General features: G+C 45.7%; 1 protein-coding gene across 2 annotated transcripts in view; it reads left to right on the top strand.

Annotated features, from left to right (window-relative positions):
• IRF3 (interferon regulatory factor 3) overlaps positions 1-25,871 on the top strand; it is a 238,924-nt gene that overhangs the window by 183,767 nt on the left and 29,286 nt on the right. For both annotated transcript variants that reach the window (XM_086930131.1, XM_086930132.1), the window contains one exon: positions 16,492-16,578. In XM_086930131.1, the coding sequence (XP_086786257.1) occupies positions 16,492-16,578 (87 nt within the window). The remainder of the gene's footprint in view (positions 1-16,491; positions 16,579-25,871) is intronic.

The following is a 25,871-nucleotide window of genomic DNA, read 5'->3' as shown; positions in this document are numbered from 1 at the left end:
ATGGGCGTGGCCTATGTGGTCCCAATGGCGGCGAGAGTAAACAAACCCTCTCCGGTGGCAGCGTCTTGCTCAGCTGGCCTCCCGGGGGTTTGTGCAGCGCGAGTGCTCAGGAGGGGGGTAAGTGCAGCGGATGGTGAATTAAAAATCAAGCAGTTCTGTTTTAAAAAGTTGTCAGCGCTTCCGCTCTACTCCCGGCTCAAGCCTCAGGAGGTTCCAATTTTACAGGTGTCGGCGCTAGATTTCAGCGCGCTTTTATCTCGAGGAACGAGTGAGGGGGGGGGCGTGGCCTGTCCGATGGGCGTGGCCTATGTGGTCCCAATGGCGGCGAGAGTAAACAAACCCTCTCCGGTGGCAGCGTCTTGCTCAGCTGGCCTCCCGGGGGTTTGTGCAGCGCGAGTGCTCAGGAGGGGGGTAAGTGCAGCGGATGGTGAATTAAAAATCAAGCAGTTCTGTTTTAAAAAGTTGTCAGCGCTTCCACTCTACTCCCGGCTCAAGCCTCAGGAGATTCCAATTTTACACTGGAGTAGCTCATTCGACTTCCTGGAGTCGAATGAGCTACTCCATGCGTCCCAATCGGGCTTTCGATCCAACCTAAGCACCGAGACGGCGCTGTTGGAAGTCTCTGAGATTGTGAAGGAGGTCCTGGACGCGGGAGGCAGGGTGATGTTAGTGATGTTAGATCTGTCTGCAGCTTTCGACACCGTCCCCCATGAGGATCTCCTCACTAGATTACATGACATCGGTCTAGGGGGGACGGTGCTCAACTGGTTTTGTTCCTTCTTAGCTAACCGCCGACAGACGGTCTGGGCCTCACCTGGATCCGCCGAAATGCCGCCATTGGGAGTTGGAGTCCCTCAGGCCTCAGTCCTGAGCCCTACTCTATTTAACATCCTCATGACCCCTCTGGCGACATTGGCGGAGTCCTATGGGGCCCGGATCGTCTCATATGCTGACGACACCCAGCTTCTTTTCACCTGCCGCAAGAGCGAAGATTTCGATGGGGAAAGTATCTGTGAGTGCCTTGGGGCTGTTTTCAACTGGTTCCAACTGAACAGCCTCAAGTGCAACTCGGATAAATCCGAGATACTTTTCTTCGGATCCCCATCGGAACCGGATTGGCATGGTTGGTGGCCTGCCGACATGTTCCCCCCAGCTCAGTCATCTAAATGGGCTAAGAACCTGGGAATTAAAATAGACAACGAGCTCACGCTCAAATCCCAGGTGGGTATCCTCAGGATGCTTCGAAAGTTTTTTCCTCTACTCTCTGAGGAACATCGGAGGATAACTCTACAGGCACTCATAGGATCCAGATTGGACTATGCTAATGCTTTGTATCTGGGTCTGCCGGAATATCTCTTACAGCGCATGCAGGTGACACAGAACGCTGCAGCACGAGCGATTTTTGGCCTGCATCGCCGTACCAGTGCCTCTAGCGTGCTCCAATCCCTTCACTGGCTTCCTATACGGAAGAGGATAATTCTCAAAGCCATGACTTTAACCCATAAAGCCCTGCAAGCCACGGGTGCAAAATACCTTCAGAAGAGGCTGAACTTTTACCGGCCAACACGATCATTAAGATCGGAGTCACTCGCACTTGCTGTGGTTCCACGTATAAAGAGGGCCCGACTGGGCGGCCGGTCCTTTAGATTCTTGGCCCCCCAGCTTTGGAACTCTTTACCGCTGTCTCTTCGGGCCACACCTAATCTGCTTGCCTTCAGGAAGGGTCTAAAGACTTGGTTATTTTCTGGTTAGTGCGCTTTTATTCTCAGCTTCTGTTTTTCTTTGCTGTTATGTTTTTCAGTTTTCTTTTGGGTCTGGAGCACAAAGCGCTGGGACACTCCCTTGGAGTAGCCGTTGCGCTATATAAGACTCATATATAACATAACATAACAAAGGAAATCCTATTTCAAAGTCAGGAATAACCAGTTGGATAGTTAAATGCATTCAAATTTGTTATCAAAAGGCAAAACACACTTTAACCATCCCCCCAAGAGCACACTCTACAGGGAAAATGGGGGAATCCATGGCTTTCCTAGGAAATATTCCTCTTCTAGACATCTGTAAGGCAGACACATGGACCACCATACACACTTTCACAAAACACTACTGTGTAGACGTGCAAGCTAAACAGCAAGCTGCTGTAGGCCAGGCTGTCCTCAAAACTCTTTTCCAAACTGCTGCAGCTAGCACAGGTAGCCACCGCTAGAGGAGATACTGCTATTCAGTCTATGCACAGATATGAATTCAGCAGCTCATATGCCTCGAACGGAATATGCTACTTACCAGTGTGCATCTGTTCTTGGCATGTAGGGCTGCTGACATTCATATCGCCCGCCCTCCTCCCCTGTGCCTGTCGCAGCTGTAGCATTATCTCAGGCATGGCCATCTCTTACTTTACTATCTCCATCTCTGCCACAATGGCGAAAAACAATCTGAGGATGGAGAAGATGCCCATGCGCACTGTAGTCTAAGGAAGGAGTCCCCTATCCCATGATACTTCGAAGACTCTTCCAAGACAACAAAGTGCAATCATCCGGACCCAACACTAGGCGGCGATCTATGCACAGATATGAATGTCAGCAGCCCTACATGCCAAGAACAGATGCATACTGGTAAGTAGCATATTCCTTCCTACCTGTCTGGAATTCCATCACAACAGACAAGTGGGCAAGACAAATTATCCACTATGGTTACTGCCTAGAGCTTACAGCTACCCCTCTAAATATACAACCCAAACAGCGTCCAATGTCCACAGAACATCTAACGCTGCTCCAACAAGAGGTTCTCTCATTGCTGCAAAAAGATGCAATAGAGCTAGTTCCATTGCAACATCAAGAAACAGGGGTCTACTCACTCTACTTCCAAATACCCAAAAAAGGATGGGACACTAAGACCAATTCTAGATTTAAGGCCTCTCAATCTGTATGTACACTCAGATCATTTTCACATGGTCACTTTACAACAAGTGCTCCCATTATTGCAACATGGTGATTTCCTCACTACACTAGACCTCAAAGACGCCTACTTTCATATTCCCATACATCCTTCTCACAGGAAGTATCTCAGGTTTGTGCTAGAAAGATCAATCAATCAATCAAAGCATTTATATAGCGCACTACTCACCCGGAGGGTCTCAAGGCGCTAGGGGTGGGGGGGTCCGCTACTGCTCGAACAGCCAGGTCTTGAGCTGCTTCCTGAAGGCAAGTTGGTCCTGGGTCAGGCGGAGGTCGATCGGGAGGGAGTTCCAAGTCTTGGCGGCCAGGTAGGAGAAGGACCTTCCTCCTGTGGTGGCTCTTCGGATGCGGGGGACGGAGGCGAGGGCATGGCCGGTCGATCGGAGCTGGCGTGTGGGGGCGTAGAAGTTGAGGCGGCTGTTGAGGTATCCTGGGCCTTGGTTGTGTAGGGCTTTGTGTGCGTGGGTGAGGAGACGGAAGGTGATTCTCTTGTTGACCGGGAGCCAGTGCAGATCTCTCAGGTGTCCGGAGATGTGGTTGCGTCGGGGGATGTCCAGGATGAGTCGTGCAGAGGCGTTCTGAATCCGCTGGAGTCTCTTCTGGAGTTTGGCGGTGGTTCCGGCATAGAGGGAGTTGCCGTAGTCCAGACGGCTGGTGACGAGGGCCTGGGTGACCGTCTTCCTGGTCTCGGTGGGGATCCACCGGAAGATCTTACGTAGCATGCGCAGGATGTTGAAGCACGACGAGGAGACGGCGTTGACTTGTCTGGTCATGGAGAGGGAGGAGTCCAGGATGAAGCCCAGGTTGCGTGCGTGGTCTGTTGGTTTGGGTGCGTTGCCCAGGGCGGGGGGCCACCAGGAGTCGTCCCAGGCGGAGGGTGAAGATCCCAGGATGAGGACTTCCGTCTTGTCCGAATTCAGTTTCAGGCGGCTGTTCATCATCCACTTGGCTACGTCTGTCATCCCTTCGTGTAGGTTGGCTCTGGCGGTGGCGGGGTCGATGGTGAGGGAGAGGATCAGCTGGGTGTCGTCGGCGTAGGAGATGATGTTGAGGTTGTGTTGGCGTGCGATGGTTGCGAGAGGGCTCATGTAGACGTTGAAGAGGGTTGGGCTGAGCGAGGAGCCTTGGGGAACGCCGCAGATGACTTCGGTGGCTTCTGATCTGAACGGGGGGAGGCGGACTCTCTGTGTCCTTCCGGCGAGGAACGAGATGATCCATTCCAGTGCCTTCTCCTGGATTCCGACGTTGCTGAGGCGACGCACTAGGGTACGGTGGCAGACAGTGGCAGTGACAGTGACAGTGGCAGATAGACAACACTATCAATTCAAAGTGCTTCCATTCGGGGTCACAACTGCACCAAGAGTGTTCACAAAGTGCCTAGCAGTAGTAGCAGCACATCTCAGAAGACAACATATGCATGTCTTCCCATACTTAGACGATTGGATCATAAAGGCCAAGTCATTCAACCAGTGTGTTCAACACACATCTCACACAATTCAGACACTGCACAACTTGGGGTTTACAATAAAACCACACCAATTCACATCTACAGCCCTCTCATGTACATCAATACCTGTACAGCTCTAGCCTATCCCAGTCCAGCCAGAATACAGAGCATTCAAGCCTTACTCACAAGGTTTCAAAACCAACACTCTCTCCCAGCCAGAGTGTTCATGCAATTAATAGGCATGATGGCATCTTGCATTTTTATTGTACCATATGCAAGACTGCAGATGCGCCCATTGCAGGAATGTCTAGAACATCAGTGGAATCAGGCACAAGGACAACTAACAGACCTGGTGTTGGTGGACAGCTGCACACATCGCTCTCTGCAGTGGTGGAACACCAACAATTTGTCCAGAGGGCGGCCGTTCCTCGAACCTGTTCCACAGATAGTACTGACAACAGACGCATCCCTCACAGGATGGGGAGCACATATGCTCCGCCACACAACTCAGGGAGGATGGACCGCTCAACAAAAGGTACTCCACATCAGTCAACTAGAGTTGTTGGCGATTTTCCTGGCACTTAAGTCCTTCCAAGTGCACATACAGAACAAAACTGCCTTAATCTGGACGGACAACATGACAGCCATGCACTTACTACATACAGAAACAAGGAGGCACACATTCCCTGCAACTGTCACAGCTCGCACAAAACATTTGGAGATGGGCCATTCCACAAAAGATATATCTGCTTGCAGAACACCTTCCAGGAGTTCACAACCAGATAGCCGATCTGTTAAGTCGACAAACACAACAGATTCACGAATGGGAACTACATCTGCAAGTTCTTCAACCATTCTTTCACAAGTGGGGTCATCCAGACATAGACCTGTTTGCCACACACGAAAATGCAATATGCCCAGCCTTCGCCTCCAGGTTTCCACACTCGTTGTCCAAGGGCAATGTGATATGGATAAACTGGTCAGGCATATTTGCGTATGCTTTTCCGCCAACCCCACTAGTACCACTAGTGGTACGCAAGCTCAGACAATAGTCTCTCAAACTGATCCTGGTAGCTCCCACATGGGCACGCCAACTGTGGTTCACCACACTGCTAGAACTCTCTCTAGTCCCACAACAAAAACTGTCTCTGACACCATCAATGTTAACGCCGAACCATGGAGACATCCGGCATCCAGATCCAGGTCAACTGAATCTGGCGATCTGGCTCCTGAAGTCTTAGTTTGGTTACCTTAACCTGCCACCAGATTGTATGAATATCATTAAAGAAGCCAGAAGACCTACTACTAGAGCTTGCTATGCTGCTAAATGGAAAATATTTGCAATTTACTGCAAAAATAAACACATTGATCCTTTAGATGCTTTCATCCAAAATATTTTCTTTTACCTTCTCCATTTACAAAGATGTAATCTAGCTTATTCATCTATACGTTTACATCTTGCAGCCATTGCTGCATATCTACAAAACCGACTACATATGTCGTTGCTTAGAGTACCGGCAATAAAAGCTTTTATGGAAGGATTAAAAATAATTATTCCTCCTAGGTTACCACCCTCTCCAGAGTGGAACTTAAACATTGTTCTTACCAGGCTCATGGGTCCCCCTTTTGAACCTATACACAAATGTGAATTACAATTTCTCACATGGAAAACAGCTTTCCTCGTTGCTATTACCTCTCTTAGAAGAGTTAGTGAGATTCAAGCTTTCCCTATACAAGAACCATTCTTACAATTACACCGTAACACAGTGGTTCTAAGGACTAATCCTAAATTCCTTCCTATAGTAATGACTCCTTTTCATCTAAACCAATCTGTTGAGTTACCAGTGTTTTTTCAAAACTCAGACTCTGTAGCAGAGAGAGCTTTACACACACTAGGTGTCAAAAGAGCTCTTCTCTATTACATCGATAGGACCAAGTCCTTTCGCAAAACAAAGCAACTATTCATAGCTTTCTCTCCACCACATAAAGGCAACCCCATTTCTAAATCAGGAATTGCAAGGTGTATTGTTAAATGTATACAAATATGCTGCCACAAAGCAAAATGCACATTAATAGTTCCTCCTAGAGCGCACTCCACATGCAAACTAGGAGCCTCCATGGCTTTCTTAGGAAACATTCCCCTAGAAGACATCTGCAAAGCAGCAACATGGTTTACAACACACACCTTCACTAAACAGTATTGTGTTGATGTGCAAGCTAAGCAGCAAACTGCAGTAGGCCAAGCTGTCCTCAAAACTCTCTTTCAAACTACTGCAACAGATACAAGTGACCACCGCTAAGGGAGACACTGCTGCACAATCGATGCAAAGTGTCGAATCGGCAGCTCATATGCCTCGAACTGAAAGTGCTACTTACCAGTATGCATCTGTTCTTGGCATGTAGAGCTGCAGATTTCTACACGCCCTCCCGCCTCCCCGGGACCTGTATCTGTTCCAGTTTTATCTTAATTAGATATACACACATGGACATCTTTTCTTTCTTTCTACTGACTCCCATCATTTCCCATCATGGCGAAAAACGATCTAAGGATGGAGCCGATGCCCATGCGCACTGTCGTCCAAGGAAGGAGTCACCTATCCCGTGACTACAAAGACTTCTTCCAAGATGGCAACAACATGTAATCATCTGAGCCCAACACCAGGTGGCGATCTAATGCAAAGTGTAGAAATTTGCAACTCTACATGCCAAGAATAGATGCATACTGGTAAGTATTTTTTTCCTTTTGGTTGAGGGGATGGAAACCCTCCCAAGCAACAAGCACAATTGTATTTAATGCAATAGCTGATGGTGCCCCTATTACAGGATCTTGGAGAGGAGCAGAACATGTGCCACTGTTTAAAAGGTGATAAGTCCTACCCTTGCAATTATAGGCCAATCAGTCCAATTGACTCGATTCAGAAAGTTTTTAACAGGGCACTCTTGCATAAAATACAGACATGGGTTAATGAAAGTGAAATCCTATCCCCATACCAAGCAGGTTTTAAAGGGAAAACAGGGACCATTGATCAGGTGTTCTGCTTCCTTCTACTTTTTTGGAAAACAGTGACAATTGGGACGGGTAGTTTGTATGTTGCTTTTATATTCTCAAGACGGAATTTGAACTTGTTCCTAGGCAGAAATTGTGGCAAACCCTTAGGGACACAGGTATGCCAGAGGAAATTGTAGTCATGTTGATCGTTTGCATGAAGGAAATTTTGACAGGGTATGGTGGGGCTCTCAAGGTCAGCTCACCGATCCAATCCCAGTTAACGGGCGTGTGCCAAGGCTGTGTCCTGGCGTCAATGCTTTTCTTTCTATTTATCAACAATGTTGTACAATTCCTTACAACAAATCTGACTGATGCTCCTAAACCTGGGGGGACAAAGTAGTAACTTCACACTATTGGTGTCTAACACACTGGGGGTCCACAGCGGATTCTTAATGGCATTGAAGAATTTTGTGATGCCAAAGGTTTAGTAATAAATATAAGTAAAACCAACTTCATGGCCCTGGGCCCCCAAAATCTTATCAGGGATGTCCCACTCTTGGGGGAACGCAGCTTGAGAGAGTTAATGACTTCGATTACCTAAGCATAAAACTGTCTGATAATTTGTCAGGGAAACCTCATGTTCGAGGCATATGAGCTGCAGAGTGTACACTTAGCATTAGATCGCCACCTGGTGTTGGGCTTGGATGATTGCATGTTGTTGTCTTCTTGGAAGAAGTCTTTGTAGTCACGAGATAGGCGACTCCTCCCTTGGACAATACTGCGCATGGTCATCGACTCCATCCTCAGATTGTTTTTTTTCGGCCACTGGGTTCGAATAAAAGTTTTCCGCTCCGGCTAGAAAAGACCATTCAGCAACTTCGAAGCGTAAAACTTTATAAAAACAATTTTCAACATCGAATAGACTTTCCGACATCACCAGCTACTCTCCAGTGCGTCGACGTGGGCTGTTGGGCCTATCGGCGCTGTGCGGCCTACGCTTCATGGAAAGAACTCCATTTAAAAGATGCCCGATATGTCGAGCGAAATTCCCTCATAGCGACCATCACGAGGTTTGCAACCTCTGTCTATCACCGGAACACGACGAGTCAACTTGCACAGCCTGTGCCTCATTCCGATCGAAAAAGACCATTCGGGATCGGACACGAAATGAGGAGATCAGCGCCAGCACCGGAGGCCATCTTTGAGGAGGAGATCGTCGGAGAGGACAACTCCGGAGAAGAAGATCCACTCGAAGATGTATCCGAGGACGAGGCTCCACTCGTCGCTGAGGAAGACTTGCCTGATCTCCAAATCATATATGGGGCAGAGGACTCAGATGGTTCGATTCCATCTCGACAACCCGTGAGTAGCCTGCGCAACATACACCACCCAAAAAAAGGCAGCGGTCGGCACTCCGCCCATGGGCCCAGTCAAGACCGAAAATTACCCTCCGACGCCCCGCCTTCGGGCTCGGCTCCGAGGATGAAGACTAAGCCTTCTGGTGCTTCGGCACCGAAAAAGACACATGTGCCAATTCCACCTCCTCCATTGGCACCGAAACATCCTACGACACCGAAGGACTCTTCGACACCGAAGCCAAAACACCCTTCGGTGCCCAAAGACAAAGTCCCTTCGGAACCATCGGTGCCAAAACCAAAGACTGTACCGGACTCGAAAACTTCGACTCCGAAACTTTCCGGTCTCATAAATAAGAATGGAAAGACAGATTCCGGCGCCGCAGGCCCAACGAAACCTGTCTCCACGCCTAAATCGGTACCAAGGCCTGATACAGACACGCCTAAACCCTCTGACAAGCCGACCAAGCCAAAACCACCTTCGGCACCGAAGATTTTGCCACAGGACTCAGTAACTCCTCCCAAAGCAAAAAACACTAAACAACCTCTACCGGCACCGAAGAAATCGACGCCGAAAAAGATTGTACATGAGGAAGAACTGTTTAGACCAGATCCTAAACAAAAAAAAGGTCTATATTATTCCAAACTCTGGACATGTGGAAGCAATTCCTCACAACAAAAGACCAGCAGACACACCACTTCCACCTGTGGTTCCTGCCAAGAAGAAGGATTGTGCAACTTCTCCAATGCACCCTTACTCTACTTCACCTTCTTCCTCTCCTAACCCTCCTTATATTGAACCTATAATGTCTCCTGTTCAATTTCCTGCATCATCACACCACACTAACGAGGAGTATGATCTAGGTGGGGGGAATGACTTACCAGAGCCACATGTATACCCTTTAGATGAGGATGTCAATCCAGAATATCCTAAGGAGGACGACATGTACAGTTTTCCACCACATAACATGCCAGATATTCCTGATCCTTAGTACTACCCAACAAAACCTTCCCCTCCAGAAGATAGTATTGGGTTTAATCATCTTTCAAATAGAGCTGCCCTTTACCACGGGGTCTCAATGCACTCTGATGCCATTGAGGAGGATTTTTTACTAGACACTTTTGAGCAGTCACAAAGGGCTACACAAATACTACCTATGATCAAAGGAGTCATTAAACATGCTCCAGACACATTTAAAGACCCAGTACGATGTAGGGTGTTAAACCCCAGAATAGAGAAAAAGTATAGACCAGCACCATCTGATCCAGTCTATATTAAGGGACATCTGCCACTAGACTCTTTGGTAGTGTCTAATGCACGTAAAAAAGCCAATTCCCAGACCTCTGGGGATACGCCCCTGCCTGACAAAGAATCTAAAATTATTGATGCGTCAGGGAAACGGATTGCTGCACAGGCCACAAATATATGGCCTGCGCAAATATATGGCGCATAGCAAACACACAAGCCTTACTCTCACGTTATAACAGGGCTCACCACGATCAGCTAGAACAATTAATGGAGCACCTCCCAGATCAATATAAGGATCAGGCAGCAGAGCTCTTACAAGAAGGCAAATTAATATTCAATGCCTCAATTAAATGTGCACTAGATGTAGCTGACACAGCATCCAGAGCAGTCAATACTAGTGTCATACTGAGACGACATGCGTGGTTACGCATTTCAGGTTTTAAACAAGAAGTACAGACTACCATCTTAAACCAGCCCTTCAATCAAAACCAGTTGTTCGGGCCGGAAGTAGACAACACACTAGAAAAGATGAAGAAAGACACAGACACAGCTAAGTCTATGGGTGCATTACAATCCACGCAGACTAGAAGTTCCTTTCACCGCTCCTTTTATCGAGGAGGCTCCAAGCAGACCGGCGCAGATTCAACATCATCTTTTAAAACACACACACAGACCTCTTCTAACAAAGGCTATTTTAGAGGAGGGCACAGAGGCAATAATAATAAGGGAAGAGGTAGAGGCAATAACAACAACTGCTTCTCTTCCACTCCCAAACAGTGACTTGCCTCTGCCTCCCCTACAGCATTCCACTCCTGTGGGGGGCAGATTATCACAGTTCCTACCTGTCTGGAATTCCATCACAACAGACAGATGGGTAAGACAAATTATCCAACATGGCTACTGCCTAGAACTCACGGCAACCCCCCCAAACATACCACCCAGGCAGCGTCCAATGTCCACAGAACACACTACTCTGCTTCAACAAGAAGTTCTAGCACTTCTACAAAAATATGCTATTCAATTAGTTCCTTTAGAGGAAAGGGGAACAGGAGTTTACTCCCTGTACTTCCTAATTCCCAAAAAGGACGGGACATTAAGACCAATTCTCGATCTCAGGCCCCTCAACCACTACATACAATCGGATCATTTTCACATGATCACTTTACAACAAGTACTCCCACTATTACAACAGGGGGACTTGCTTTCAACACTAGACCTAAAGGACGCCTACTTTCACATTCCTATACATCCTGCGCACAGGAAGTATCTAAGGTTTGTCATACAAGGACATCACTATCAGTTCAAAGTCCTTCCATTCGGGTTCACAACAGCACCTCGAGTGTTTACAAAATGCTTAGCAGTAGTAGCAGCACATCTCAAAAGACAACAGATGCATGTCTTCCCTTACCTAGACGATTGGCTCATAAAAGCAAAATAGTTCAACCAGTGTGTACAACACACAAAATATACAATTCAAACATTGCACGACTTAAGGTTTACAATAAACTACACCAAGTTGCACCTAGAGCCTTCGCACGTTCATCAATATCTAGGAGCTACCATAGACCTATCTACAGCTCTAGCATATCCCAGTCAAGCCAGGATACAGAGCATTTAGACCTTAGTCTCCCTTTTTCAACAGCAGCACTCTCTCCAAGCCAGAGTGTTCATGAGATTAATAGGCATGATGGCGTCTTGTATCTTCAAAGTTCCTCACGCCAGACTGCAAATGCGCCCATTGCAAGAATGGCTAGCACAACAGTGGAATCAGGCTCAAGGTCAGCTCACAGACCTGGTGTTGATAGACAGCTGTACATATCGCTCTCTGCAATGGTGGAACACCAAAAACTTGACAAAGGGACGGCCGTTCCTAGATCCTGTTCCCCAGATAGTGCTCACGACAGATGCATCCCTCACAGGATGGGGAGCCCATCTCTTACATTATACCACTCAAGGCCAATGGAACAACCAACAAAGACAGTTCCATATCAACCATCTAGAGCTGCTAGCAATTTTCCTGGCACTCAAAACGTTTCAGGTACAAGTAAAAAACAAAGCTGTTCTAATCCGTACGGACAATATGACAGCTATGTATTATGTACAAAAACAGGGGGGGGACACTCTCTGCAACTGTTCCAGCTTGCACAGAACATTTGGAGATGGGCCATTCCTCAAAACATACACCTGATAGTAGAACACCTTCCAGGAATTCACAATCAGATAGCAGATCTGTTGAGTCGGCAGTCACAACAGATTCACAAATGGGAAATACATCCACAAGTTCTTCAACCATTCTTCCAAATGTGGGGGCATCCATAAATAGATCTGTTTGCCACCCACGAAAATGCAAAATGCCCTACCATCGCCGCCAGGTTTCCACACCCACGGTTGGAGGGGAATGCGATATCGATGAATTGGTCAGGCAGATTTGCGTACGCTTTTCCGCCTCTCCTACTCATTCCACTAGTAGTACGCAAGCTCAGACAACAGTCTCTCAAACTAAAACTAGTGGCTCCTAAATAGGCACGTCAACCATGGTTCACCACACTACTAGTTCCACATCAAAAGTTACAGCTCACACCCTCCCTGTTAACACAGAACCATGGACAAATAAGACACCTAGAGCCAAGCCAACTGAATTTGGCGATCTGGCTCCTGAAGTCTTAGAGTTTGGTTACTTAAACCTACCACCAGACTGTATGAACATTATTAAGGAAGCTAGAAAACCCACTACCAGAGCGTGTTATGCTGCTAAATGGAAAAGATTTGTAATATATTGCAAAAATATTCATAATGATCCACTGGATGCTTTAATCCAAAATATCATTTGTTACCTCTTACATCTACAGAGGTCCAATTTGGCTTATTCTTCCATACACCTGCATCTTGCAGCAATTGCAGCCTATTTACAAAATAGGCAACATCTATCTCTCTTCAGAGTACCTGCAATCAAATGGAAGGATTGAAATGAATAATCCCACCCAGGTTACCACCTGCTCCTGTATGGAACCTAAACATTGTCCTTACTAGACTCATGGGACCCCCTTTTGAGGAGCCTTTACACAAATGTGAATTGCAATTTCTTACATGGAAAACTGCTTTTCTTGTTGCCATCACCTCTCTCAGAAGAGTTAGTGAAATACAAGCATTCACAATACAAGAACCACTTTTTCAAATACATCCTAATACAGTGGTTCTTAGGTCTAATCCTAAATTTCTATCAAAGGTTATCATTCCTTTTCATCTAAACCAATCTGTAGAGCTACCTGTGTTTTTCCAAAACCCAGACTCTGTGGCAGAAAGGGCCTTACACACCTTAGATGTTAGAAGAGCTCTGTTATACTATACAGATAGGACTAAATCCTTTAGAAAGACAAAACAATTATTTTTATCTTTCTCTCCTACACACAAAGGCAACCCCATCGCTAAGGGGGGGGATTGCCAGGTGGATTGTAAAGTGTATACAAATATGCTATCAAAAAGCTAAACGTACACTAATAATTCCTCCTAGAGCACACTACACTCGCAAACTAGGAGCCTCCATGGCTTTCTTAGGAAATATACCACTAGAGGACATATGCAAGGCAGCAACATGGTCTACACCACACACCTTCACTAAACACTATTGTGTTGATGTGCAGGCCAAGCAGCAAGCTGCAGTGGGCCAAGCTGTCCTTAGAACACTGTTTCAAACTACTGCAACGGATACAAGCGACCACCGCTAGGGGAAACACTGATGCACAATCGATGCTAAGTGTACACTCTGCAGCTCATATGCCTCGAACGGAAAATGCTACTTACCAGTATGCATCTGTTCTTGGCATGTAGAGCTGCAGAGTCGTACACGCCCACCCGCCTCCCTGGGACTTGTATCCGTTCCAGTTCTCATCTTACTTAGATGCACACGCATGGACATCCTTTCTCTTTACTTCTACTAACTCCATCATTTCCCATCATGGCGAAAAACAATCTGAGGATGGAGTCGATGACCATGCGCAGTATTGTCCAAGGGAGGAGTCACCTATCTCGTGACTACAAAGACTTCTTCCAAGACGGCAACAACATGCAATCATCTGAGCCCAACACCAGGTGGCGATCTAATGCAAAGTGTATGACTCTGCAGCTCTACATGCCAAGAACAGATGCATACTGGTAAGTAGCATTTTCCATACCAAAGTAGGTTTTGAAACACAAGACGCTGATGGAGGTCTTGGCAAAAGAACATAGTTTTTCTCACAACAAACCGGATGGGCCAGCCTTGCAAGTATATGATGCTAAAGTGGTGAGTTTTGTGATGTATGGGGCAGAACTATGAGGCTTGAAGCTAATAGAGGAGCTTAGTAACTCAAATCATAAATTCCTTAGGAGCTTAGGAATGTAACCCCAGAGTACTCTCCTGCATCCCCTCATGGTTGACATGGGTAGACATTCCTTTGTCTCCAAAGCCAAATTGCGTCCCATATTGTTTTGATTAAGGATTAAGTCAACCCCTGTAATATTGCTGTATGCCTGTGCTTTTCTGGAAGTGAAATGCAGGGATACTGCTAACAAAATTAGATGGCTAAGAGGGGTCAAGATTTTGCTTATGGCTATTGGGCTGGAGGATGTCTGCAAAGTCAATGACCCCTCCTTGCTTAGTTGGAAACGTGAGGTTAAGGAATCATTTTGGGACTGGGTAATTCCGGAGGAACTTAGCAGCAGGGCTTGGGGGAAGCTTACCTTAGACCTTATGGTCCATAAACTGGATCGTTCCCTGGAAGGCTATTTAGATCTCATAAAACTCCCAAAGGACAGGAAACTATATATCCAGTTTAGGTTGGCACCCTACCCTTGCATGACTTCACTGGAAAATGGAACTGCGGTACTGAGCCCATAAGTAGTTGCCCGGGTTGCAAAAACTATCAAGAAACTTTAACCCACGTAATGTTTGCTTGTTCACTGTATGCGTCGCAGAGGAAGTACTGACTGACCACGATCTGCAAGTAGTTGGGAACCGACAACTATAGGACTGCACTGAGAATCCTGACATCTGATGCCAGGCCACTGTTTGCATGTGCGGTGGCAAAGTTCCTGGGCCAAATGTGGGGTATTAAACGTAGGGCCCAGAGGGTGAATGACAATTGATTTTATACGATGATTTTAACAGGTCACAAGACCCCTAGTATCCAAGGAATGGTGGTTTACACAGCTAAATCGAATTTATTATGCTGTAGCATCTTTACCGTTCTATTGTACACTTCATTTATGGCGACCAACATGTAACACTGATGGGTGGTTTTGAGGAGTGGAGGCTTACAAGGATATCATTTATTGTATTTACTGTAAATATTTTATTGGATGAATGTATGTATATTTTATATATGGCCACTACTTCAAATAATATTTTTGGCCATCTTTTATCGATCTTATAAGGTTTGTGATTAATTTATGTATTGTATTGTATTATATTTGCACATTGTAGTGGAACTTTTATGACAAGATGTCCAAATAAAGTCAATACAATACAATAAAATACAACCACAATACTTGTCAGGGTGAAGAACAAAAGTCACTAAATTAACCTATGCTAAACCCTCTGGTAGCCTCTCACAAAAGCAGTTAGGCTTAACTTAGAGGCACTGTGTTAGGTTTCTGTGCAGCATGCAAACAGTAATAAAGTGAAAATAACACTCACGAAAAATCCCACGCCAATTTAGAAATATAGAGTACGATTTAATAAATAAAATGAGACTACAATGACAAAAATCCAGTCAGTAGTGCTCTAGATATGCACTATTAAAGTTTAAGTAAAAGTAGTGTCAAGAAGCAGAAAGTGATAACTGTGGGTTTCTGGTTGCGATAGGCCGGGACACAGTCACAAGTTCAGGCCGACCGCGATGGACAGATACAGGGATCAGGCTAGTCCACCAGAAAAAGTTACCTTCTCAAAGTCTGACGTGCAGAGTTAAAAAACCTCAGCATTTCACAGGAGGAGCTCAGCTGGTGCTAATCAGTAGTCCAGGACCTGGGGAGGCACCTCTTCGGGAACAGGAACTATATCCAGCAGAGGATAGCAGGGCTCCTGCAGGGCCAGCTGTAGCAGTTGCAAGGAGGACTCTGGAGCATGTTGCATCCTTGTGGCTCAGAACAGAAAGTCATCCAACTGACTCTTAGAATCACTCTGGTAGTCCTGCAGTCAAGCAGCAAGGCAGGCTTCAAGCAGCAGGGCAGTCCTCTAAGGTACAAAGCGGGCCTCTAGCAGCCGGGTAGTCCTCGCACATGGAGTCACTTGGAGACACATTGATCCCAGCACCCATTTTATCAGCAGTCCTGGATCCCAAACACAGCTCTGACGTTCCATCTCTAACTTGACTTCCCTCCTTTTTTGGAGCACACAGCTCTGCTGGTGCATCCCCCCACACCACCTATGTTGTTCTACATCACACAGTTCTTTCTGCTTGTAAAACCAGTCGCTTTAAAACTACTTGCTAATATAAGTATGTTTTGCTTTCTTGCAGTCCATAGCGATCTCTTCCAACCTACTCTAGAAGAAACCCCTCAGCAGGTCAGCCCACTCGAGCAATTTTTCCCCAATAACAACTTGGGTAAGTGTTTTTTTAATACAGAACTGCTGTGTTTCATTGTATTTAATTTTACTGCAGCATTTTTAAATCATTGATACCCATTATGAAGTCACAAAGTTATTCAGTGCGCATTGGGTTCCAAGGTGCCATCTTGAAGGGCATGGTTGAACGGTGTGTTGGTAGTAGTTATACGTATATGGGAGATGTCAGGTTAGGTGCATGAGTTTTGGAGACTTGCTCTATCCATTGTCCTACACATAAGAATGAGATTTTAATGACAAATGTGAGAAGTTATGTAGTCAAACAAAGGTATGTCTAACCTTTTATTTAGGAGTTAACTATGAACATGGAATAAGCCATGTTTTTAAAGCTTTCCAGAATTCAAGGTGGTTGAATTCAAGGTCTTATTCTGTCAGGAAGTGAGTTCCATATCTTAGCTTTTTGAATTGAGAAGAGGTTTCCCCTGTATTAGATGGTTGTGAAGCAGGATATGGTCAAGAGTGCAGCCCATCTAGATCAGAGTTACAATTTGGTGGTAGGAAAAGAGTTTGTGCTGAAGAAACAAGGCTTGAATGGCAAGATGAGCTTAAAAACATTTCTCTGAAAATGATGCGGGTAGCCAGTGTAAAGACTCAATGGCAGATGTAACACCATTTCATATATCACCAGTAGGAAGTTATCTGGCAGCAGTTCCCTGGATTCTCTTTAGCTTCTGTGTTACTTAGAGGGCTGTGCACTTGTTTATACTGCTGGCATAGTCTATCTGGGAGATAATTGGGTTGATGGTTTCTTGTATTCTCCGAGAGAACCGTAGACAGGGGAAAACTTGACATAGCAATCTCATCATGTAAAGGGTTGTATTCACATTCACAACTTCATTCTTTACTAGATGTGATGCGTTATGAGTTACAAGCTCTTTTTGCCAGATGGTGAATGGCTGCAGGGTGGCACGTTTGCCTCATGCCAATGGCTTAGTTTTTGGTTTGAGAGGATTTATTAGTATCCTATTGTGGGGTAATTAGCTGATGTCAGAGGACCAGGGCCTCATTTATGTTTTTTTTGCCATAGGGCTGCACAGCAGGCATTGCTGCTGCGCTGCCCTACGTCACAAAGTAAAGGGCTGGAATGCACAGTTTCTGTTGGATGCAGCACATTCCTGTCCTTTTCCCCTGCGCCGGCGCACAATGGGCTGCCGTGCACCAACGCAGGCACCTTTGCAGCATGGTGCAAGGGTGCCTTCGTTGTAAATTTGATTATTTAGGTGCAGGAAGGAAAACCTTCCTGCACAAAAACAATCACAAGGCTTTTTCCTCTTTCTATGTGTGCTGCAAAACGAGGAGAAATAAAGATTGTCTCCTCGTAGTGCCGCCAGGCATATGTTTTTGGCACTGCCTCAGACTTACGATTTCTTTGAAATCCTGGGGCAGTGTCTAAAAACAGTTTTCTACGTGAATGGGGCACATTTGAGGCCATGAAAAACCACGTAACATGGTTTTACGCGGCCTTGTATACATACCAGTGGCACCATGCGCCACTGGAACGCAAAAAAAGTGACGTTCCGGCAGTTCAAAAGTGTCGGTAGGGCCGCATAAATGAGGCCCACAGTTTGTAGACTAATTTGTGTGTTGTTGATATAATTGCAGCAGGCGAGGTCGAAAGAGGAGGGTCGCTCCTTGAGAGGGCTTAGGTAGACACTGGAAAGGAGGGGTTGATGCTGGATCATTGAAGAAGTCTGTCCATTTAGAGGAAATGAGCAGAGCAGAAGTAGGCAGTGATAAAATGAGAGACCAGTTTGTGAAGAAGCAGGCAAACCAGCCAAGCTCAGCAGCTTGTATCGCTATCGAACAAGTCACCGGAGTGGCATACAGGAGTGGGCCATATCAAAAGCAGTGGCAAGGTGCAAGACCAGACGTGCCACTACTCCATTTGAGTCCACATCATTCTTGATGTACTCTCGTTTCACAGCTGGTGTGGAATATTATTTGACTGTCAGAGAGGAGATTGTTTTCTTCTATGAATGTTGATAATTGTTTGCAGAAAGCTCTGTTCGAGGCATATGAGCTGCAGATTACACACTGTTGTATAGATCGCCATCTAGTGTTGAGTCCGGATGTTTGCACTTGTTTTTGTCCTGAAAAGTTCTTTGGAAGTCACGAGATAGGTGACTCCTCCTTTGGATCACATTGCGCATGGGCATCAGCTCCATCTTCAGATTGTTTTTTTCTGCCATAGGGCTCAGATGTGTTCTTGCGCTCCGGTGTGGAACCCATTCTACTTTTGGCACGCAATCCTTCACCCGTTCCGACAGTATTGTCCGAGCGCGTTCCCCTAACGACGCGAGTCAACAACTTCAAAGTCTTCGATTCCGGTCGTCGACGAAGGCCTTCGGGCCTACTTATGCCTTATCTTCTAGCTCATGGAAAGGACGCCATTTAAAAAGTGTCCTCAATGCGGGTCAAAGTTTCCCCACACCGATATCCATGAAGTGTGCAACCGTTGCCTCTCACCGGAGCACGAAGCCAGAGACTGTTCAGCTTGCACCTCCTTCTGCTCCAAAAAGACAATTCGGGACAGATGAGCTCGACGGACCATGGCTCGCTTGTCATCTTTGATCCCCGACGACATCTTTCAAGAGGGCTTCGACGTCCCAGAACAGGAGCGGGCCAAAGAAGGCGACTCCGAAATCGAGGATTCAGACGTCAAGGACATCACTCCGGCACAGCGGGTCGTAAGTACACATGTCGACCCCGACCCTTCCTCGACACCCTCTAAAAAGGCTTCGGTCACACCCTCGCCTTAGGGCCCGGGTGCACACCGAGAGACTGCTTTCTATGCCCCACCTTCGGGATCGGTAAAGAAGCCTACTAAGCCTTCAGGCGACTCGGGCTCTAGTCAGCCTACCCCCGGTGCCGACACACAACTACTGTTGTATAGCATTTTAGGACCCTAGTGTAATTTTCCCGATTCATGCCCTTATATAGGTATAAAATATCGTATCCTTATATAGGCATAGAAATCATAACCATATTATGACATAGCTCAAGTAGTCCTAATACGGCTTGGCTACTTCCACTAGTTCCAAAAATCTACAACGATTTCTTGGAAAAACCCGCCTTCAGCAGTCAGGGACTTCCCCCTGCATGAATAATAATTTATCCAAGAACTCATGGAGTTTTCAGAGAATTAAGTCTCTAATGATGTTATAATGTCCAATCTTACGTCAAACTCGGCACCTTCAAGGTATAAATATGCCCACACTTGTCCAAACAAACACACAGTGGTTTGGAGCAGTTCGACTATCTCCTTGCCTGACGCACTGAGAGGCGCTGTACTTTCTCCTGCCGAGAAATCCAGCTCCAGTGTTTCCAGGCTACCCTTGTGGGTTGCTGGGAAATTGAGTCCTGAGAGAGAGATACAAGACCTCCTTCATTCTAAACCAAGTTACGGAGCTGATTAGACCCTAAGAGAATTCTTGGATTAGATTCTTGGCAAAGAATACTAAAACTAGGTTACACCTCACTTACTTCTTCCCTTGTACTAGACCTAGGTTATGTACACCGGGGTAGGCGTATTTTAGAAACACCAGTTGAGTACTTTTAGTTATTATTTATCACTGTATGTATTTTATGTACTATATGGCTTAGAAACCATATCATGCTTTTACAATATTATTTTATAATACTCTTCGTACTGTACTCTTTGTACTTTACCGCAAGTATTACGATTGCAGCAGTTCATTTCTTATGCTTGGGAAAGAAGACTGTTCAATAAATATATTTTATTGAAAACGCCCGTCTCTCTATTTCTTTGCACTTCTGGTGAAACGAAGCATGCACGATTGACTGAGTAAAATAACTATCTATTGTTTCCACGACTCTAGAGATATATTTCTTAATTTTGGGAAACAAAGTTGTCATGTTTATGCGGTTGTCAGAAACTAATGCCTTCTTGTTCATTCGAGAAAGTTTCTAGTGACCTCTGAGCTAGCTGGCACACACACAATTTAGTTTAGTATATTCGGTAGAGACCTAGTCGACTTCAGTCCTACGTCTAAATTACAGGATACACTATTCCAATGCACAGAGCCTATTGGGAATATAGGAACTGCACTACACTACCGTCACCGAAAATGAAGCCGTCCTCTTCCGGTATCCACGCTGACCACTGCTTACACATCCAAGCAATCGGCGCCGAAGACTGGCACAGGCTCCTCGACACCGAAGGCACACTCGGAGTCGAGCAGAAAACTGCCACCAAAGGGCCCTGACTCCCATACCTCGGAGCCAAAAAAAGCCTCGGAACCAAAAAACACGTTCCACCGGCCAAAGACACTGCAAAAGGTCACGGTTCAAAGACAAAAGAACCTAAACAGCTACCGAGTCGGTGCCGAAAAAACCTCCGGAGCTGAAAACCTCGACATCGAAGGATCTGCTTTATACAAAAGAACTATTTCGGCCAAATCCTACCCAAAAGACTCTTATGAAAGATCCTACAACTGGTCAATTGGCTCTTAGCTCCAAAAAGTGACCACAGGATACGCCTGCCCTGGCTCTTCATCCTAAAAAGAGAGACATTGCAATCTCTCCATTAAGGATCCCTTCTCCTCCTCCTCCACCTGCTCCCTCACCACACCACTCTCCTACACCATCCCCTACTCCAGTAGACGAAGATGATGATGTAGATAGCACCTCTGATTATACGGGAAGGTGCTCATAAACCATTAGGAAACCCTATTCCTCCTGACTCCCCTAACCCATGGGATGATTATAACACCCCAGACGTCCCTAATGTTCCTCAGGATGATGTATACCTATCCAGGCCTTCCCCCCAGAGAACACGATGGGCTTTAACCAACTTGTCCATAGGGCTGCCCAATACCATGGGGTTGACCTACACACAGACCCAGTGGAGGAAGATTTTCTCATGGACACTTTCGACACCAAACAAAGGTCCACTTTAATTCTACCCATGCTTAAGGGGGTAATTAAGTATGCACCAGAAGTATTTAAGGATCCAGTCAGGGCTCGAGTCCTCAACCAATGGATCAAGAAAAAGTATAAGGCTGCCCCTACAGATCCAGTCTACATTAGAGGCCCCGCACCACTAGACTCCCTTGTAGTCTCCAATGCATGAAAAAGGGCCAATCCCCAAATATCAGGTGAGGCCCCCCACCAGATAAGGAGTCTAAACTCCTTGACGCTTCGGGAAAAAGAACGGCGTCACAGGCAGCAAACATATGGCGCATCGCAGTTAGCAAATTTATGACAGTGCACATTATGATGAGCTGAAATCTATAATGCAACATCTCCCAGACAAATATAAAAATAGGGCCAATGAACTCATTCAGGAAGGTAAGACTATCATCAATACCTCCATCCGTTGTGCCATAGATGCAGCAGATACTGCTTCAAGGACAATTAACACCTGTGTCCTTTTGCGTAGGCATGCTTGGCTACGTATTTCAGGTTTTAAACCTGAAGTTCAGAATTCCATCCTCAATCAACCATTTGATGAGCAACACCTATTTGGCCCTAATGTTGACTTATCCTTGAAAAAATGAAAAAGGATACTGACACAGCTAAATCTATGGGAGCCTTGCAGTCGCAAGCTCCCAGACACTCCTTTAATCGCTCATCCTACAGAGGCACCACAAGAGGCTATTCCTCAGATAGCCCCTCCACTTCCTACAAAAGCACTAGCCAATCCACCTTCACTAGGGGCTAATAAATAGGTAGTTACAGGGGTAACAATAACAAAGGCAGAGGTGAAACTAACAACTCCCGATCTGCCACCAACCCTACCCAATGACTTCCCTCCACTTCCCCCACATTATTCCACTCCAGTTGGGGGAAGACTGCAACAATTCCTTCCTGTCTGGACCAACATCACATCAGACAGGTGGGTGCGACAAATAATTCAAGCAGGTTACTGTCTCGAACTAACATCGACCCCCCAAACATACCACCCAAACAGCTTCCAATGTCACAAAAGCATCTAGTACTGCTAAAGCAAGGGGTAATATCCCTCTTACAAAAAAATGCAATAAAACCAGTTCCCCAGCACCAACAAAACAAGGTAGTTTACTCCCTTTACTTTCTAATCCCAAAGAAGGACGGATCTCTAAGGCCTATTCTAGACCTCAGACCCTTAAACCTTTACATACAATTGGACCATTTCCACATGGTCGCACTTCAACAAGTCCTCTCCTTTCATAAAACGACTTCCTTGTTACCCTAGATCTCAAGGACGCATACTTCCACATTCCCATTCACACCGCTCACAGGAAGTATCTAAGGTTTGTAATAGATGGTCAGCACTATCAATTCAAAGTACTCCCATTCGGAGTCACAACAGCACCACAAGCGTTTACCAAGTGCCTAGCAGTAGTGGCAGCACACTTAAGAAGACAGCACATTCACATCTTTCCATATCTCGACAATTGTCTCATAAAAGCTAGCTCATACATCCAGTGTGTACAACACACTCATGCCACTATCAAACTTCTACACGACATGGGGTTCACAGTAAACCACACCAAGTCCCATCTGCAACCGTCCAACATACAACAATACCTTGGTGCCACAATAAACCCCTCAAAATCCCTGGCTTATCCCTCTCCTGTCAGAGTGGCAAACATGCAAGCTCTCCTCACAAAATTTCAACCAGAATCCTCCCTTCCAGATCGAGTGTTCATGCAACTCATAGGGATGATGGCCTCTTGCATATTCATAGTGCCTCATGCAAGACTCCAGGTACGTCCACTTCAAGGGTGCTTATCACGACAATGGAACCAGGCTCAAGATCAGTTAACAGATGTAGTGTTGGTGGACGGTCGTACTCGCCGCTTCTGCAGTGGTGGAACACGAAAAACCTTTCCAAAGGGCGACCGTTCCTAGAGCCAGTTCCTCAGATAGTATTAACAGCGGACGCATCGCTCTCCGGCTGAGGAGCTCACCTACTGCAACACACCATGCAGGACAAGTGGACACCACAACAAAAGTTACTCCACATCAACCACCTGGAGTTACTAGCCATATTCCTAGCCTTCAAAGCATTCCAAAAGCAAATATCAGGCAAGACTGTATTAGTCCATACGGACAACATGAGAGCCATGTACTAAATACAGAAACAATGCAGGACACACTCTCTAAAACTCTCTCAGCTAGCACAGAGCATGTGGCGGTGGACCATACATCAGAACATTTTCCTCTTAGCCCAACATGTTCCAGGGGTACAAAATACCATGGCAGATCTGTTAAGCCGACAGATCCACAAGTGGGAACTTCATCCACAAGTTCTTCAACCATTCTTTCAGATGTGGGGACAACCTCAGATAGACCTCTTTGCCACTCACGAAAACGCCAAATGCCCAAGCTTAGCCACCAGAAATCCACACCCACTGTCCAAAGGCAATACGATATGGATGAACTGGTCAGGCAGATTTGCGTACCCTTTTCCGTCTCTCCCACTCATTCCACTAGTAGTGCGTGAACTACAGCAACATTCCCTAACCCTAATTCTAGTTGCTCCACATTGCTGGGACTTTCCGTACTACCGCACCAAAAGCTATACCTATCTCCAAGCCTCTTAACCCAGAACCATTGAGAGATCAGGCACCCGGACCCAGCTCAGCTCAACCTTGCGATCTTGCTCCTGAGGTCCTAGAATTCGGTTACCTTACTTAACCTTCCTCTTGACTGCATGAACGTCATTATAGAAACTAGACGTCCAACCACTAGAGCATGCTATGCAGCCAAGTGGAAACATTTTGTAATATATTGTGACAACAACAATACTAATACCCTAGATGTGTCCATTCAATACATCATAGGCTACTTACTACACCTCCAAAGATGTGACTTAGCCTACACGTCTATTAGACTGCATCTTGCTGCCATAGTAGCATATCTACAAAATAGACAGCATCTATCACTTTTCAGAGTACCTGCTATAAAAGCGTTTATGGGAGGCCTTAAAAGAATAATTCCTTACAGAGCACCACCCTCACCTGTGTGGAATTTAAACATTGTTCTCACACGGTTAATGGGACCTCCCTTTGAACCTTTACATACATGTGAGCTACAATTCTTAACATGGAAAGTTGCTTTCCTAGTAGCTATTACTTCTCTAAGAAGATTTAGTGAACTACAAGCACTAACTATTCAGGAACCTTTCCTGCAAATGCATCATAATAAGGTTGTTCTCCGAACTAATCTTAAATTCCTTCCTGAGATCATTTCTTCCTTCCACCTCAATCAATCTGTGGAACTGCCCGTATTTTTCTCGCAGCCACAAACAGTCGCAGAAAGAGCTCTTCACACCTTAGATGTCAAAAGAGCATTGCTATACTACATTGAGAGAACTCAACCTTTTCGTAAGACCAAACAACTTTTTGTGTCTTTCTCCCCACCACACAAATGCAACCCTATATCAAAAAATGGGATAGCCAAGTGGACTGTCAAATGTATACAAATTTGCTACCACAAAGCTAAACATACGTTATCTGTTCTGTCATGTAGATAGGCTTTGCCTTCACACTGTGTTAAGTTAGCATAAGCTTATTAGAAGTTTAAACGCCATTTCTCCTTTCTGCTGCTTCTGCACATGGCACACATTGTTATTAATGCTTTGAGCCTAGTAGAATATTTTGCTTCACTGGAGAATAATATATTTTCCTATTGTATCAGCTTTGCTTGGTAAGCTATGTCTGAACAGTGAGTGCCGAGGCCTTCAAGGTTATTTCAACACAGTGGTTGTTGTGAGGTCTGATCAGCACGTCCTAGACATAACACATATGCAGCTGTGGCCAATTCTGGCTTTTGGTGCGTTTGATAATGCACTGAGCAGATGAATATTGGCATGCAGAGAGCTGGGGTAGAAGATGATGTGATCCCTTTCTACCAAGACCAGAGGTATGGGGCCGCCCTTCTAAAACCCAAAGAGACCTTCTTTAGATATAATATAATATACTAGCAAGGGAGGGTAAGATTGAGGCGCTATCTAGCCTTCTTCACTTTAGCATTTTTACATGCTTTCTCCCTTTGTATTTTATGGACTAGGAACTATGCTGATAACCTTGTTGCTTATACTATGTTTGCTTGTATTAGCTAAGATACTGCGCCTGAGAACACGGTATTAGAAATGAATATTTCAAACTTGCACGTGTCTTCATTTACTCCTCGTTCTGGATTGGTATGTTAGTATAACGAAAGAGTGATCATGTGTTCCATGTTACCTGAGGCGTTCTAAGTCCATGTTCTGGGTTGTCTAATCATTGGGGGTATGGAAGAACCAATGAGACACTGATTGCTAGT

The sequence above is a fragment of the Lissotriton vulgaris genome, chromosome 7, assembly GCF_964263255.1.
Source record: "Lissotriton vulgaris chromosome 7, aLisVul1.2, whole genome shotgun sequence".
NCBI classification, from domain to species: Eukaryota; Metazoa; Chordata; class Amphibia; order Caudata; family Salamandridae; genus Lissotriton; species Lissotriton vulgaris.
This window is presented reverse-complemented; position numbering and strand designations above follow the sequence as displayed.